The sequence below is a fragment of the Pelecanus crispus genome, chromosome 1 (assembly GCF_030463565.1).
Source record: "Pelecanus crispus isolate bPelCri1 chromosome 1, bPelCri1.pri, whole genome shotgun sequence".
In the NCBI taxonomy this organism is placed as follows: domain Eukaryota; kingdom Metazoa; phylum Chordata; class Aves; order Pelecaniformes; family Pelecanidae; genus Pelecanus; species Pelecanus crispus.
In genome coordinates, this window is record NC_134643.1 from 226,829,928 (window position 1) to 226,845,211 (window position 15,284).

General features: G+C 57.4%; 2 protein-coding genes across 2 annotated transcripts; one reads left to right on the forward strand and one right to left on the reverse strand.

Moving 5' to 3' along the window:
* Nucleotides 1-462: 462 nt before the first annotated feature.
* IL18BP (interleukin 18 binding protein) lies at nucleotides 463-1,618 on the forward strand. The gene is made up of 4 exons (XM_075722074.1): nucleotides 463-565; nucleotides 776-841; nucleotides 1,153-1,282; nucleotides 1,441-1,618. Exons 1-4 carry the CDS (start codon nucleotides 463-465, stop codon nucleotides 1,616-1,618), a joined length of 477 nt encoding a protein of 158 aa, XP_075578189.1.
* A 1,359-nt stretch (nucleotides 1,619-2,977) lies between these two features.
* On the reverse strand, nucleotides 2,978-4,929 carry ART1 (ADP-ribosyltransferase 1). Its single transcript, XM_075721255.1, has 3 exons — nucleotides 4,140-4,929; nucleotides 3,163-3,201; nucleotides 2,978-3,060 (listed from the first exon to the last, which is right to left on the reverse strand). The coding sequence occupies exons 1-3, from the start codon at nucleotides 4,927-4,929 to the stop codon at nucleotides 2,978-2,980; spliced, it is 912 nt and encodes a 303-aa protein (XP_075577370.1).
* Nucleotides 4,930-15,284: the final 10,355 nt, after the last annotated feature.

Consider the following 15,284-nt stretch of genomic DNA (forward strand, 5'->3'; position numbering starts at 1 on the left):
GGGGATCCTGGGGGGATGCTGGGGGGATCCATCCCGGATCCGGGGGTGCTTGGGGGATGCTGGGGGGATCCTGGGGGGATCCATCCTGGATCCGGGGGTGCTGGGGGGATCCATCCTGGATCTGGGGATGCTGGGGGGATGCTGGGGGGATCCATCCTGGATCCAGGGATGCTGAGGGGCATGCTGGGCAGGGGGACCATGCCCAACTCTGGGGGATGCTGGGGGGGGGGGACACCAATCCAGGCTCCAGGCATGTTGGGGGGACGCTGGGGGGCTCCATCCCAGGCTCAGGAGGTGCTGGGGGGCTCCATTCTGGACTTGGGGGATGCTGGGGGGCTCCATCCCAGGCTCTGGGGGATGCTGGGGGGCTCCATCCCGGGCCCGGGGGATGCTGGGGGGCTCCATCCCAGGTTCTGGGGGATGCTGGGGGGCTCCATCCCAGCTCCGGGGGAGCATCCCGGCATGCCCAGCGCTGAGCCCCATCTCTGCCCCACAGGGACCCCGGGCCCCCCTGCCCGGCTGCTCCTGCCCCTGCTCTGCTGGGCCCTGGCCTTGCGCTGCACGGGTAAGTGGGGGCTTCCTGGGGGGGGGGGGGGGGGGGGGGACACAAGGTGGCGGAGGCCAAATCCTGGCTCTGCGCCCCCCCTGGGGGGCTGGGGGTGAGCCGAGCCCCCTCTGCGGGACCCTGCCCTCCCACCCACCCCGGAGATGTGGGGTCTCGGGGGCAGCTCTTGTCCCCCCCCGCCTCACCCTGCTCTGCTCCCCCCCCCCCCAGGTGCCATGGCCCTGCAGCCCCCCCACATCACCCTCCTGCAGATGCCGAAAGAGCCCCCCCGCCCCGGTGAGTGACCCCCGGCGCCGTTGCGGGGTGGCCTGGGCATGGGGGGGGGGGGGGAGGGCACAGCGAGACCCCCAGCCAGGGGGAGGCACGGGGTGGGGGGGGGTGGCTCCTGCCCCTGCCCCAGCAGACACGCGGGGTGCATCCTCCACCCGCAGCCGAGATTTTTTGGGTGCTGGGGAAGTAGTGGGGGGGGACCGTTCCCTTCTGCCGCTGGGGGGGGGCTGCGCCTGTGGGCAGGGCCAGCCTGGCTCTGGGGGGCACCGGGGACCCCCGCAAGCCCCTCTGACCCCCGGCGTCGCCGCCGGCTCCAGGCGAGAGCGTGACGCTCTCGTGCGAGGCGGTGAGCGGCCTCCCCGAATTCACGCTGCTCTACTGGCTGGGGAACGGCTCCTTCGTCGAGACGCTGCACCCGGACGGGGCCGTGCACGAGGGGACGGTGATGTGAGTACGGGGGTCTCGGGGGGGGGGGGGGGGGGGCACGCTCTGGGGCTGGCAGGGAGGGGAAGGGACAGGGACCCTCAGGCTCCCCCCAACCCCGGGGGGGTGTCGTGGAGCTGGGGGGGGGGGTGGGCGCTGAGGGGTCCCTGCTGGGTCCGCAGAGAGGAGCCGCGGGGTTCGGGGGTGGCCCTGCGCCGCGACCTGCGCTTCAACTCCTTCGGCGCCCAGCACCTTCACACCAACTTCACCTGCGTGGTGCTCAGCCCCCTCGGCGTCAACACCAGGGAGGTGCGGTGGCTGCCCCCGCCGCCGGCCCCGGCCCCTGCCAAAAGCGGGTGACTGGGCTGAGACCGGGGAGCAACTCGTGACGGGTGAGCGCCCTTGCGCTGAGGGTCCCCGCTCCCGCGGCCCCGCACCTCTGCGTGGAGACGCGACACCTCCGTGGAGGCCCGACTCCGTGCCCCGCCGTGGGGTCCCTACGGCCCCGCGTCTGCCGGCCCCGCTGCGCGCGGGGGACCCCCCTGCCTCGCCGCCCCCTCCCCGAAATGGGAGCGTGGCCTGGGCTGGCCCCGGGGGGTCTGCCCGCAGCTGGCTGTGGGACCCCCGGGGTTTATTAAAACACGTCAAGGCTGCGTGGCGTCACCCGTGTTCTGGGGACGGGGCCGCCTGTGGGTGCGGAGGGGTGAGGGGAGTGGGAGGGGAGGTGGTCCTGGTGCTCGTGGGGGGCAGGGGCCATCCCTGACCCCCTCCCTGCCCGTCAAGGGGCTGGAGGGGCACGGACGGCCCCGGTCCTGCCCCGGGGACGCCTGGCCCCACGCTGTGCCCTGCCCTGGAGCAGGAGGAGGAGGAGGGTGGGCTGCCCTGTGGCGCAGGGGTCCCGGGGGGGATAGCGGGGGGGGGAGCTGGGCCCATCGCGCCCCCTCTGCACCCGGGGAAGGGGTCAGGGCTGTGTCCTGGCATGGCGCTGCGGAGCCGCAGCACCCCCCGACCTGTCCTGTCCTGGCAGGGCCCTGCTCCGGGGGAAGTGGGGCTGGGGTGGCCGATGCCAGCCCCCTCCCTGCTCCCTCAGGCCCTGGGGGGGCCGTGAACCCCTCCGCTTCGGGCTGCGGGCAGCCACTGCACAGGCCAGGGAACAGACCCCCTCCCTGGACCCCCTCGGGCAGGACCCGGGGCACAGGCATGGCTCGGCGGGATGCTCGGGATGCGGGAGGGCTGGGGAGGTGGCGGGGCTGGAGAAGACCCCCGGCGCAGCCCCCCCCGAGCTGCCCCCAGCCCAGGGAGCTGCAGGAAACCGCCGGAGACGCCCCGGTCCCCCAGCTCGTCTTTATTCCTGCAGGAGCTGGGGAAAGGCGAGCAGCCGGCTGGGCAGGGACACCCCCAAAAGCAACCCCAAAAGCCCCCCCCCCCCCATCAGCACCCATCCTTGGGGCAGCCCCTTGCAGCCCCCACGCTCAGCTGCATCCGAAAGCCCTGGCTCTGCGAAAAGCCTCATCCGGAATCCGCTGCCGCTGCGTCCCGGGGCCCGTGGCACCATGGCAGGGCTGAGCTGGGCCGTGCGGGACCCTGCAGCGGGGCTGTCCCCGTGCCCCCAGCCCCTCCTGCCGCCCCATCCCGTCCCGTTGTCTCTGTGAAGCCGGGGGCTCCCATTCCCGACCCCTCTTCCTCGCTGGGGTGCAGCGGCAGCGGTGGCATCGTGGCTCAGGGGCTCCCGACGGCTGCCAGGGCCGTGGCTGCCAGGAGGAGCACCCAGAGGTGCGGGGGGTCCCCGGGGATGCTCCTGCCTGCGGGTGCCAGAGAAGGGGGGTCAGGGGCAGCCGGGGAGGGGGCAGGGGGTCCCAGTTGGGGGCCGCCCTCCCCGGCTGCAGCGGGGGGTCTCGGCTCACCTGCGCTGAAGACGCATGGCCGGTTCTTGCATCTCCTCTCTGCCAAAGAAACCAACCCTGTCTGCACGGCTGAGGCACGCTCCGCACCGCGCCGCTCCTCGCCCCGACCCAGCCGTGTCGTGCTGTGCCGCGCTGCATGGTGCCACACTGTGCCATGCCATGCTGTGCTGCGCCGTGCTGCACGGTGCCACACTGTGCCATGCTATGCTGTGCCATGCCGTGCTGTGCCGTGCCATGCTATGCCATGCCATGCTGTGCTGCACCACGCTGCACGGTGCCACACCGTGCTTTGCCGTGCTGTGCCATGCTGTGCTGTGCAGCGCCGCACTGCATGGTGCCACGCCGTGCCATGCCGTGCTGCACCGTCCTGTGCCATGCCATGCTGTGCTGCACAGTGCCATGCCGTGCCATGCCATGCTTTGCCATGCTGTGCCATGGGACATGGTTTAGTGGGCACGGTGGTGTTGGCTTGATGGTTGGACTGATGATCTTGGAGATCCTTTCCAACCTTAGTGATTCCCAGTTTTTACTTTCATTCAAAAATAATCCAGCCCCCGAGGCAGGAAACATGAAATGATGACTCTGCCCTGAATTGGTTCAGTGGTGGCCTTGGCAGTGTTGGGTTACTGGTTGGACTGGATGATCTTAAAGCTCTTTTCCAACCCAAATGATTCCATGATTCTACGCCATGCTGTGCTGCACCATGCTGTGCCATGCTGCACAGTGCCACACCATGCCATGCCATGCTTTGCTGTGCTGCGCCGTGCCATGCCATGCTGCGCCGTGCTGCCAAGGGCCCCCATTGCAAACCCCAGGGGAGAGCAGCTGGGAGACAAGCAAGGGTGCTCACCCAAAGGCAAGCTCCCCCCATCGCCCTCCCCACGATCGAGCCCCCCTTTCCCAGCAGAGCTGGTGGGACGGGGCCACCCCCCATCCCTGGCCCCAGCATGCCGGCACCCCGACCACAGGGACGTCACCTTTCACGAACTCGCAGTTGTAGGTGCTGAGCGTGTCCTGGGCGCGGAGCTGGATGACGGTGCTGTCCCTTTTGCGGGTGACGTTGGTGACCTCGAACACCTCGAAGGGTGGGATGAGGACCTCCTCCTCCCCGGGGAAGAAGGAGAAGCGCCCGATGGGGACACCATAGCAAGTCTGCACCGAGAAGATGGTGTCCTGGCCAAAGCGCTCCATGGTATTGATCTCGAGGGAGGTGGAGGTGAACTGGCCGAAGCGGATGGATTGGTGGTGCTGGGTGGCGAAGCGGATGCCCTGGACCCCCCGGTAGACGTCGTGGCAGCGGTGGGGCTGGGCGTCCCGCAGGGCACGCAGAGCCTCGCTCAGGAGGAAATGCAGCACCTTGAAGTGGAAGTTGTGCAGGTATTCCTTGTGGGAGCGCCCGGCCTCGCGCACGGCCGCGTTGAATGCCTGGTACAGGGGGTCCTGCATGGTGTACGCCAGGAGGGCGATCGCCTGGTTCGGCGGCAGCAGCACTGGCGGCTGCGGGACGCGGCTCTGCTGGCTCCGCCATGTGTCAGAGGCGAGGGTCCAGGCCGTAGCGTAGACCTTGTTGTTGTTGAACTCGGTGCGGTTGAGCTCCTCCAGTTCCTCCTCCATCATGCGGCGGCAGCCCTGGTACCGGTCGTCGAAGGAGTTGCGGGCCATGTCCAGCACCACCTCCGTGACGTGGTTGGGGTCTCGTCGGCGCAGAGGGCTGCCGGCGGCCAGGGTCCCGGCCAGCAGCACCAAGCCCAGTGCCAGATGCGCCATGGCGGGCAGAGCCGCCCCGAGGGAAGCCCCTGTCTGCTGCGGTGCCGCAGGCAGGGAAGCAGCCGGTTCCTCTGCAAGCAGCTGGGGAGGTGGGGGAACAAGGGCAGGCCCAGCTCAGGGAGGGCGGCAGGGCCCAGGAGGGGCTGCGGAGAGAAGCAGAGCAGGCGGGGGGAAAGCACCCACGGTTGCATCCCCGGCCAGGGGCACCTCGCTTGGCACGCCTCCCGGCACCGGCCGAGACCCCGACCCCAGCACCGGCCGAGACCCCGAGCCCGGCACCGGCCGAGACCCCGAGCCCGGCACCGGCGGAGACCCCGAGCCCAGCACTGGCCGAGACCCCGACCCCGGCACTGGCCGAGACCCCGACCCCGACACCGGCCGAGACCCCGAGCCCGCTACTTGTGCTAAACCCTGCCAACAGGCGGGTGTCCCCGGCGCCCAGCAGCACGGCCGTGCCAGCCCGCAGCTCTGCGGTGTCACCCGCCGGGAGCAAACCCCCCGGGGAGCGGTACCTGCGCCCCACGGCGGGCGTGAGGTCGGGGTGCTGTTCCCCGGCTCCCGCGGCACCCAGCCCCTCGGCGCCCGCCCGCTGCCGGCTGGAGAGGTGAGAAGCGGCCCCTCGCTCGCTCTTTTTATAGCAGCCCTGGCCGGGACCGCTTGGGCGCTAATCCAGCCCCCAGCTGCCTCCTCCCGGCTTTCCTGCCCGGCTTCGCCAGCGCCCAGAGCAGCCGCTGCTCCCTCCTGCCTTGCAGCGCGGCTGCGGGGTCCGGTCGGGAAACCCCCGGGGGATAAATTGCCTTTGCTTTCACCCGGGGGCAGGCGCCATCCCGCCTTTTCCCGCAGGAGCTGCTGCCGGAGCCGGCCCCGCTGACCCCCCGGTTGTTGTGGAAGTCAATTCCTAGCCCAGACAAGGATCCGATGCAGAGCATTAGTAGCAAGGCTTGCTAAAGCCTTAGGCTGCAAGCTGTGAACTTTCACCTAGATATGCTGACCATATACTGAACTTTTACTTAGCTACATGAAGGAAAGCCCCCGGGACTGCAAACCAGAAATATAAGGTAGCCACAACCGTTAGCAGAAGCTCTGTCCATTAAGAGAAGAGAAGGAATGTCATAGGGTCATGGAATCGTTGAGGTTGGAAAAGACCTTTAAGATCACCCAGTCCAACCAGTAACCCAACACTGCCAAGGCCACCGCTGAACCAATTAAGGGGAAAGTAATAATTAAGTTCATGTTTCCTGCCTTGGTGGCTGGATTATTTTTGAATGAAAGCAAAAACTCGGAATCGCTAAGGTTGGAAAGGATCTCTAAGATCATCAGTCCAACCATCAACCCAACACCCCCGTGCCCGCTAAACCATGCCCCTTTTTTTTTGTTGCTTTTTTTTAAGAAAGCAACATTTAATGAGCTATACTTTGAAGTCTCCTAGGCCAGTTTGCAACAAAAGCTGTAATTTTAACTTATTTCCACAGTGTTTTTTAGCTATTTGTTTGTAGGCTAATTATTTTTTTATGCTAAAGAACAGTGACAAAATTGATGATCCTTTTCATCTATACTCTCTCTTTGCTTTTATCTTTCTTTTTTTAATCTTTTGATGTCACCCAGTTGATGTCCCGCCTGGAGACAAAGGATCCCAAAAAGAACAAGAAGACCCCAGACCCAGATATTGCTATCACAGCAAACCGTTACGTGAGGGGAGGGGAACTTAAATGGTCAGGGTGCCATTGCCTGGGGATTTCTTTGTTCAGGGTCCCTCTCCGGAGGCACCCAGCTCGAGCTGCCATTTCCCGCTGTACCACTCAATAAATCTGCCTGGCGTGCGTCGTGTCGAAGGTGCTGCTTCGGGGAAACCGAGGGTTGAGCCTGAGGGGAGAGAACGTGCCCGAGAGAGAGCAAGCGAGTGGTGGGGGGTGGAAAGGGGCACCCGTCAGCTCAGCGGAGCTGCCGCTGCGAAGGGACTCCGGTCCGAGCAGTTCAAGTCTCGTGGTGTGCGTGTGACTGCCCAAATGGTGCGTGAATGCTCGGGCAGCGGTCGCTCCTTTAACAGTTTGGGGACCCAGGTGGGACCCTCGGCCAGCACCCTCAGATCTTCCTGCCTCCAAACACAGAATCATAGAATCATTGAATCGTTGAGGTTAGAAAAGACCTTTAAGATCACCCAGTCCAACCAGTAACCCAACACTGCCAAGGCCACCACTGAACCAATTCAGGGCAGAGTCATCATTTCATGTTTTCTGCCTTAGGGGCTGGATTATTTTTGAATGAAAGTAAAAACCGGGAATCACTAAGGTTGGAAAGGATCTCCAAGATCATCAGTCCAACCATCAAGCCAACACCACCATGCCCACTAAACCATGTCCCCAGGTGCCACCTCTGCCCATTTTTTGAACCCCTCCAGGGATGGGGACTCCGCCACCTCTCTGGGCAGCCTGGTCCAATGCTTGATCACTCTTTCCATGAAGGAATTTCTCCCAATATCCAATCTAAACCTCCCCTGGCGCAGCTTGAGCCCATTTCTTCTCATCCTATCGCTTGGTACCTGGGAGAAGAGACCAACACCCCCCTCACTGCACCCTCCTTTCAGGTACATCTGACTGCCGGCAGCGGGTGCATTCACCTGGGACCTTTGGAGCGGGAGACTCCAAAAGGTGAGTGTTAAAATTCCCTGAGCAGACTCGAGATGACCAATTTGGGAGGTGCGTGGCCTGACCAGCATAAAGCATACGTAGGTAAGACCCTGATACTAGGAAAAGAAATGAGAAATGCACCCGGCATAGAAAAGGGGACGCCCGTGGCCGAGGTCTTACAGAACTGGGAGAAGATTGATGGTACAGCGGAATTACCTAAGAAGCGTGCAATCGAATTATGCCAAGATGAATGGCCTTTTATTCACACAGACGCATGTATTTGAGACATCATAGAAACATAGCATGCTTTGGGTTGGAAGGGACGTCGACTGGAGGATAGGTACCCCTACCAAATGGATTACTGGTATGTGTGGCATGCGTGACCTGGTGTCGCGAACGCAGCACGGTGAATCCTGCTGACTATGTCAATTTGTCGCGAATGGGTGACTTTACACAGTTTGATTTAGTAGCAGTTTAGGATTTACTTGTGGCAAATCGCAGGGTCTGATTGTGATATTTTAACAGCACTCAGTCATCAGTGATTAACAAAGCGATTAGACAAAATTAACCAAAACAGCAGCTTAGTTACAGATTTGAAGATGGCAAGGTTCACTCTATTACTACATGGAAGTGCGTAAAGGAAAACTAAGTTACACTGAGTTGGAATGATTCACAGAGAGATCGTGGATGCAGGGGGTCCCTCCCATGGAGTCACGAGGTTCCGAACAGACCCCCTGGCTTTCTAAAGTCCTTTCCAGAGAGGAGTCTGGGTGCAGCTGGGTCTGATCTCAGGCTCAGACTCGGTCAGCAGTTCACGTGAATAAGGATAATATATATTTATATGTCTAGCAGCAACATAAGACTCACTTTGTAATTAAATCATACATCTACAGACTGGTTAAATTGATTTACACATGCATACACGCACACATTAAAATATATATATATGTATTTATATACATATATATAAAAAGGTATACCTGTTAAAAATCCCCCTTGAGTTCAGTGAAATATCCATGTTGAATGCCTTGGCATTTCTCAGCGGGCCAGGGTTGAGCCTCAAGGAGTGACGGGTTTCAGCCCAGGCTCCACCGTCGGTCTGCGGCGTCGGACCTCCGATTTTGGCAAACTTTGAGAGTTTGCTAGCTTTGCTGGCTCTGAGAGGTTTCCTACTCGGAGGGAGATGCTGGTGCAGCCCGCGGCAGTCCAGGAGAGCTCAAAGGGCCTCACTTAGGACCGCTGTTCATAGGATCGTGAGATGATTGGCTTTAATCATCAGTAAATTTCCATCCGAGCCACATTCTGGGGCAATAATTACTGGAATTCCAGTAACGATGATACCGCTCCACTCGGTTATGGCTGGCAGGGGTAACTGATTGTTCTTGCTCCCCTCGTTAACCGCGTTGGAGTTTCTGATAAGGACAGGGCCGCTCTCCGCATCAACCATGTAGAAGTTTCTGGTACAATTATGGGGCACCTAACTGAACCAACTCACTTCACAAGGCTGCGGTCTGGCAGGAATTCCTGAATTTGTAAAGTGGTCAAAGAGAGAGAAGGTGGTGTGTTGGGGGGGGAATGTACCACCACACCTGGGGAGAGAAAACTTCCAGGACAAAGGTTGACTAAGAAAAAGGGAGTAATTGTAGCAGTAGCAGAAGCTACTGCACCAAAAATTCCTACGAGTAGTTCAACCCTGCCTCATCTGTCGTCTCCGCCTTCTTCTGATTCTCCTCCTGTTTACCCTCCGGCTGCCGGGCTCTTCCCTATGATGATCACCCATGTTCCTAATCCTGCGGCTATGCGACCTGGGCCCCGGCGGAGACTGAGCCAGTGTTCACCTTCTGAGGGGAGACCTGATCGCTCTCTACAACTACCTGACAGGAGGGGTGGGGGGGGGGGGGGGTTGGGCTCTTCTCCCAAGGAACAAGCAATAGGACGAGAGGAAATGGGCTCAAGCTGCACCAGGGGAGGTTTAGATTGGATATCAGGAGAAATTTCTTCACAGAAAGAGTGGTCAAGCGTTGGACCAGGCTGCCCAGAGAGGTGGGGGAGTCCCCAGCCCTGGAAGTGTTCAAAAAACAGGCAGACGTGGCACTTTGGGACATGGTTTAGTGGGCATGGTGGTGTTGGGTTGATGGTTGGACTGATGATCTTAGAAGTCCTTTCCAACCTTAGTGATACCTAGTTTTCACTTTCATTAAAAAATAATGCAGCCCCCAAGGCAGGAAACAAGAAATTATGACTCTGCCCTGAACTGGTTCAGTGGTGGCCTTGGCAGTGTTGGGTCACTGGTTGGACTGGGTGATCTTACAGGTCTTCTCCAACCTAAACGATTCTATGATTCTATGATTCTATAGGGGCCAGCCTTGGAAACCTGCTGACTCAGCGGTGTGGGGAAGAAAGATGCCGTGCCTAAGGGAAGATGCCGAGAGATGTGCCCAGCTATTCTCAAATGTAGGTACAGGGTATAAGCCCAACTGGACTGACACTTAAATGCTATTAAGGGAACTCTCTCACCCTGATGAAAGAGAGAAAATTAATAAGGACGCTGAATTGGCTCAAGAGGCAGGAGGAAACAGAAACCCCTGGTCAGCAAATGATCCAACAGGGACTATAATTGTGCAAGGGATCGAGCCGTTTGTCAGACAAGGCTCCAGAATTTAATAGATGCCATTGGAGCACGTGGGGAACTGGGGGTCAACTGGACTAAAGTACAAGAATGCAGGCAGAGCCCTGGCGAGCATCCGAGTGATTTCTGGGGACAACTCTGACAAGCTCTGCTGAAATACGGAGGAATGACGCCGCAGAACTTTAATGATGCACTCACGATTAGTGTCTTTGTGGACCAGGCGGCTCCCAATGTATGGAATTATTTGAAAGAACACATGCCCGGGTGGCAGGGAGAGACTTTGCAAAGGATTTAAGTATTGCTGTGTTTGTATATGATGGGCACGAGGAAAGGCAAAAATCTGAGCGGGTTAAAGAAAGGGAAAAACCAAAAGAACAGGAGGCCAATTTACTGGCCGCAGCTTTAGCAAGGAATTTGCAAGTGACAAACAGGGGCTAAGACCAGGAAAAGAAGAAAGGGGAACAGGGAGGAATGCTGGACGGGAGCGTTATTATTGTGGAACTTAGGGCATATATAGCGGGAATGTGCACTCCGGCCGCAGGAAAGGACGAGAGAAGGGGATTATCACCGGGGAAAATTGCCCTGGGAAGATTCGCAATTGCAATGGCTGGAGGAAAGAGACCCTGTGGATCTTGCAGGGGAAGCAGAAAGATTGGAAATTTTTAATATGTGGGTAACCCAATTGGATCAGCAGGGACATATTATAGGTAAAGTCGAAGGTCGTGAAGTTGAATTCTTGGGTAGATACAGGAGCCACATTATCCCTCCTGAATTCTACCCCGAGACAGTCTCGGATGACAGACAGAATTTTAATACATGGAGTCACAGGACAAAGAGCAGAATTTGAGTAAGCTCCTATTGGTAACCATAGGAAACAAGAGTATATGGGGGTGATTTGTATTGGTGGAGGACTCTCCAGCGTGCCTGTTAGGGAGAGATCTCTTGTAGGCTTTAGACGTAGAATTACAGTTGTCACTTGAAGGAATAGATTTAATAATGTTGGGAATGACTGTAGTCACTGGAAGCCCAAAGAATGAGCTAAAAATACTGGGAATGTTGAAATCTGTACCAACAAAGCTGTAGAGTAAGGCTAGCAGGGATGTAGGATTACTAGAATCATAGAATCATGGAATCGTTTAGGTTGGAAAAGACCTTTGAGATCATCCAGTCCAACCAGTAACCTACACTACCAAGTCCACACTAAACCAATTCAGGGTAGAGTAGCAATTCCATGTTTCCTGCCTTGGCGGTTGGATTATTTATAATGAAAGTAAAACCAGTATATTATTATTACTGTTATCATTACTGTATTGTTATTATTATCATTACCATTTTACTTTATTTCAATTATTAAACTGTTCTTATCTCACCCCAGGAGTGTTTCTCGCTCTTACTCCTCCGATTCTCTCTCCCATCCCACCGGGGTAGGGGGAGTGAGCGAGCGGCTGCGTGGTGCTGAGTTGCTGGCTGGGGTTAAACCACGACAGTCCTTTTTGGTGCCCAATGTGGGGCTCGAAGGGTTTGAGATAATAACAGATTAGCCAGCGTGTATGAAGCAGTCTGTTAACAGTTGCCGGTCACGACATCAGTTCATCTGATCTGCGCCGTGTTCTTTTTTTGCAGTACATGTTGAAGCTTGGTGTTGATTTGTGCAGTGTGCTGTGCTCCGCAGTGATTCATGATCTTTTGCTTGGGAGGTTCCTTATCAACACCCTGACCTTGAGCATTCTTTGGTATTTGGGTTTCATACACAAGTCATGACTGTACTTTGGGTACCACCTCATGGAGAGAGTTAGCAATTATACCTCTTCCTCTTGAGAGGTTTGTTGTGGAGAAATACAGAACGGCACCTTCACTGCCGCCTTCTATGATGTTTCCTCCTTCATTACCATAACTTTTCAGTATCTTGAACACCCCTGGGCAGTTAAGATGCTTCTATAGAAACTTCTTGGGAATATTGTTTTGGTTTTGATGAAGGCCAGTAAGCAATTTAAGAACGTCATCCAGAGACCTGCCCCAAGGCTGGAGAGTTATGAGTGGCAGGGCTGTGTGGGATAGTATGGACAAGTACCTGGGACAGTGGGCACCTGCAGTGTTTTGGAACTTCACCCCTGAACAAGTGCAGAATCCTGAAGAATGAGTAAAGTATTTGGAAAAAGCATGTTGTCCCCCTGGCAACTCCAGAGAGACACAAATGATTGCAACATGCTGGGGGCTGGCCCATGCCTATCGAGCGGTGCTCAACACTGTTCAGTACCCTCAAAAGAAAGAGAAGGTGTCTGGATCTGGTGACAAAACAACAAGCACGTGGCTACTCCAACCACAGCCATGGGTTGTGGCTACTCCAACCCCAGTGACAGGCACTGCAGCTACTCAAACCCCATCCATAGGCACTGCGGCCACACCAACCCCCACCACAGGCACTGCAGCCACTCCAACCCTGGTGACAGGCACCGTGCCTAAACCAGAGAACCAACCCTTGCCCGTATTAGTTGCCCCTATAGACATGAAAAAAATACACAAGAAAATCAGCTCGTGTAATAAGGGATGAAGATGAACCAGGGCCATCACAAGAACCAGAGGAGGAAGAATGGATTACGACTGCCCCTGTTAAGAAAAAAAGGAGGGTAATTGTGGTGGGTGATTCCCTCCTGCGGGGAACTGAGGGCCCGATCTGCCGCCCGGACCCATCCCACAGGGAAGTCTGCTGCCTCCCTGGGGCCCGGGTTAGGGACGTTACTAGGAAACTCCCCGACCTCGTGAGGCCCTCCGGTTATCACCCGTTGCCGGTTGTACAGGTGGGCAGTGATGAGATTGCACATAGAAGTCCTAAAGCAATGAAGAGGGACTTCAGGGCACTGGGGTGATTGGTCGCAGGATCGGGAGCGCAGGGAGTGTTTTCCTCAATCCCGTCAGTGGCAGCTAGGAGTGCTGAAAGCAACGGGAAAACTCACCTGATTAACAGGTGGCTCAGAGGCTGGTGCCATCGGTGGAATTTTGGGTTTCTCGATCATGGGGAGGTTTACACGGCACCAGGCCTGCTGGCGGCTGATGGAGATCGGCTGTCTCCAAAGGGGAAAAAGATCCTCGCCCATGAGTTGGCGGGACTCATTGAGAGGGCTTTAAACTAGGTTTGAAGGGGGGGAAGGGGATATAAACGGGCCCGCTAGTGAGGAGCCCAGGGGCGGCATGGCAACACTGGGGGCGAAATGGATAGCCTGGCTCAAGTGCATCTACACCAATGCACGTAGCATGGGCAACAAACAGGAGGAGCTGGAAGCCCTTGTGCAGCAGGATGGCTATGACACAGTCGCCACCACAGAAACGTGGTGGGACGACTCTCATGACTGGAGTGCTGCACTGGATGGCTATCAGCTCTTCAGAAGGGATAGGCAGGGAAGGAGAGGCGGTGGGTGGCTCTGTATGTTCGGGAGTGTTTTGACTGCATAGAGCTCGACAGTGGTGATGACAAGGTCGAGTGCTTATGGGTAAGGATGAGGGGAAAGGCCAGCAAGGCGGATGCCCTGTTGCGAGTGTGCTATAGACCACCCAACCAGGATGTAGAGGTAGATGAGGCGTTCTATAAGCGGCTGGCAGAAGTCTCGCAATCGCTAGCCCTTGTTCTCGTGGGCGACTTCAACTTGCCGGACATGTGCTGGAAATACCACACAGCAGAGAGGCAACAGTCTTGGAAGTTCCTAGAGTGTGTGGAGGATAACTTTGTGACGCAGCTGGTAAGCGAGCCTCCCAGGGGAGGTGCCTCGCTTGACCTGCTGTTTACTAACAGAGAAGGGCTTGTGGGAGATGTCGTGGTTGGAGGCCATCTTGGGCTTAGTGACCACGATATGATAGAGTTCTTGATGCTGGGCAATGCCAAGAGGAGGGGCAGCAAAACTGTTACCATGGACTTCTGGAGGGCAGACTTTGGCTTCTTCAGGACCCTGGTTGGGAAAGTCCCTTGGGAGGCAGTCCTGAAAGGCAAAGGGGTCGAGGAAGGCTGGGCCTTCTTCAAGAAGGAAGTCTTAAGGGCGCAGGAGCGGGCTGTCCCTGTGTGCCGTAAGACCAACCGGCGGGGAAGACGACCGGCCTGGCTGAACAGGGAGCTTTTGCTGGGACTCAGGGAAAAAAGGAGAGTCTACCGCCTTTGGAAGAAGGGACGGGCAACTCAGGAGGAGTACAGGGATCTTGTTAGGTCCTGCAGGGAGGAAATTAGAAAAGCAAAAGCCCAGCTAGAACTCAATCTGGCCACTGTGGTAAAAGATAATAAAAAATTACATAGTAAAAGATAATAAAAAAAAGTACCTCACCAATAAAAGGAGAGCCAAGGAGAATCTCCATCCTTTGCTAGATGTAGGCAGAAACATTGTCACCAAGGGCGAGGAAAAGGCTGAGGTACTTAACGCCTTCTTTACCTCTGTGTTTAACAGCAAGACTGGTCATCCCCAGGGTACTCAGCCCCCTGAGCTAGAGGATAGGGATGGGGACCAGAATGGAGCCCTCATAGTCCAGGAGGAAGCAGTTAACGACCTGCTATGCCACCTGGACGCTCACAAGTCTATGGGGCCAGATGGGATCCACCCGAGAGTACTGAGGGAGCTGGCAGAGGAGCTTGCCAAGCCACTTTCCATCATCTATCAGCAGTCCTGGTTAACAGGGGAGGTCCCTGATGACTGGAGGCTTGCCAATGTGACGCCCATCTACAAGAAGGGCCGGAAGGAGGACCTGGGGAACTACAGGCCTGTCAGCCTGACCTCGGTGCCAGGAAAGATTATGGAGCGGTTCATCTTGAGTGAACTCAACAGGCAAGTGCAGGTCAACCAGGGGATCAGGCCCAGCCAGCATGGCTTCATGAAAGGCAGGTCCTGCTTGACCAACCTGATCTCCTTTGATGACCTGGTGACCCGCCTGGGGGATGAGGGAAAGGCTGTGGCTGTCGTTTACCTGGACTTTAGTAAAGCTTTTGACACTGTCTCCCATAGCATTCTCCTTGGGAAGCTGGAAGCTCATGGCTTGGACGGGTGTAGTCTTTGCTGGGTAAAAAACTGGCTGGGTGGCCGAGCCCAGAGAGTTGTGGTTAAATGGAGTGAAATTCTGTTGGC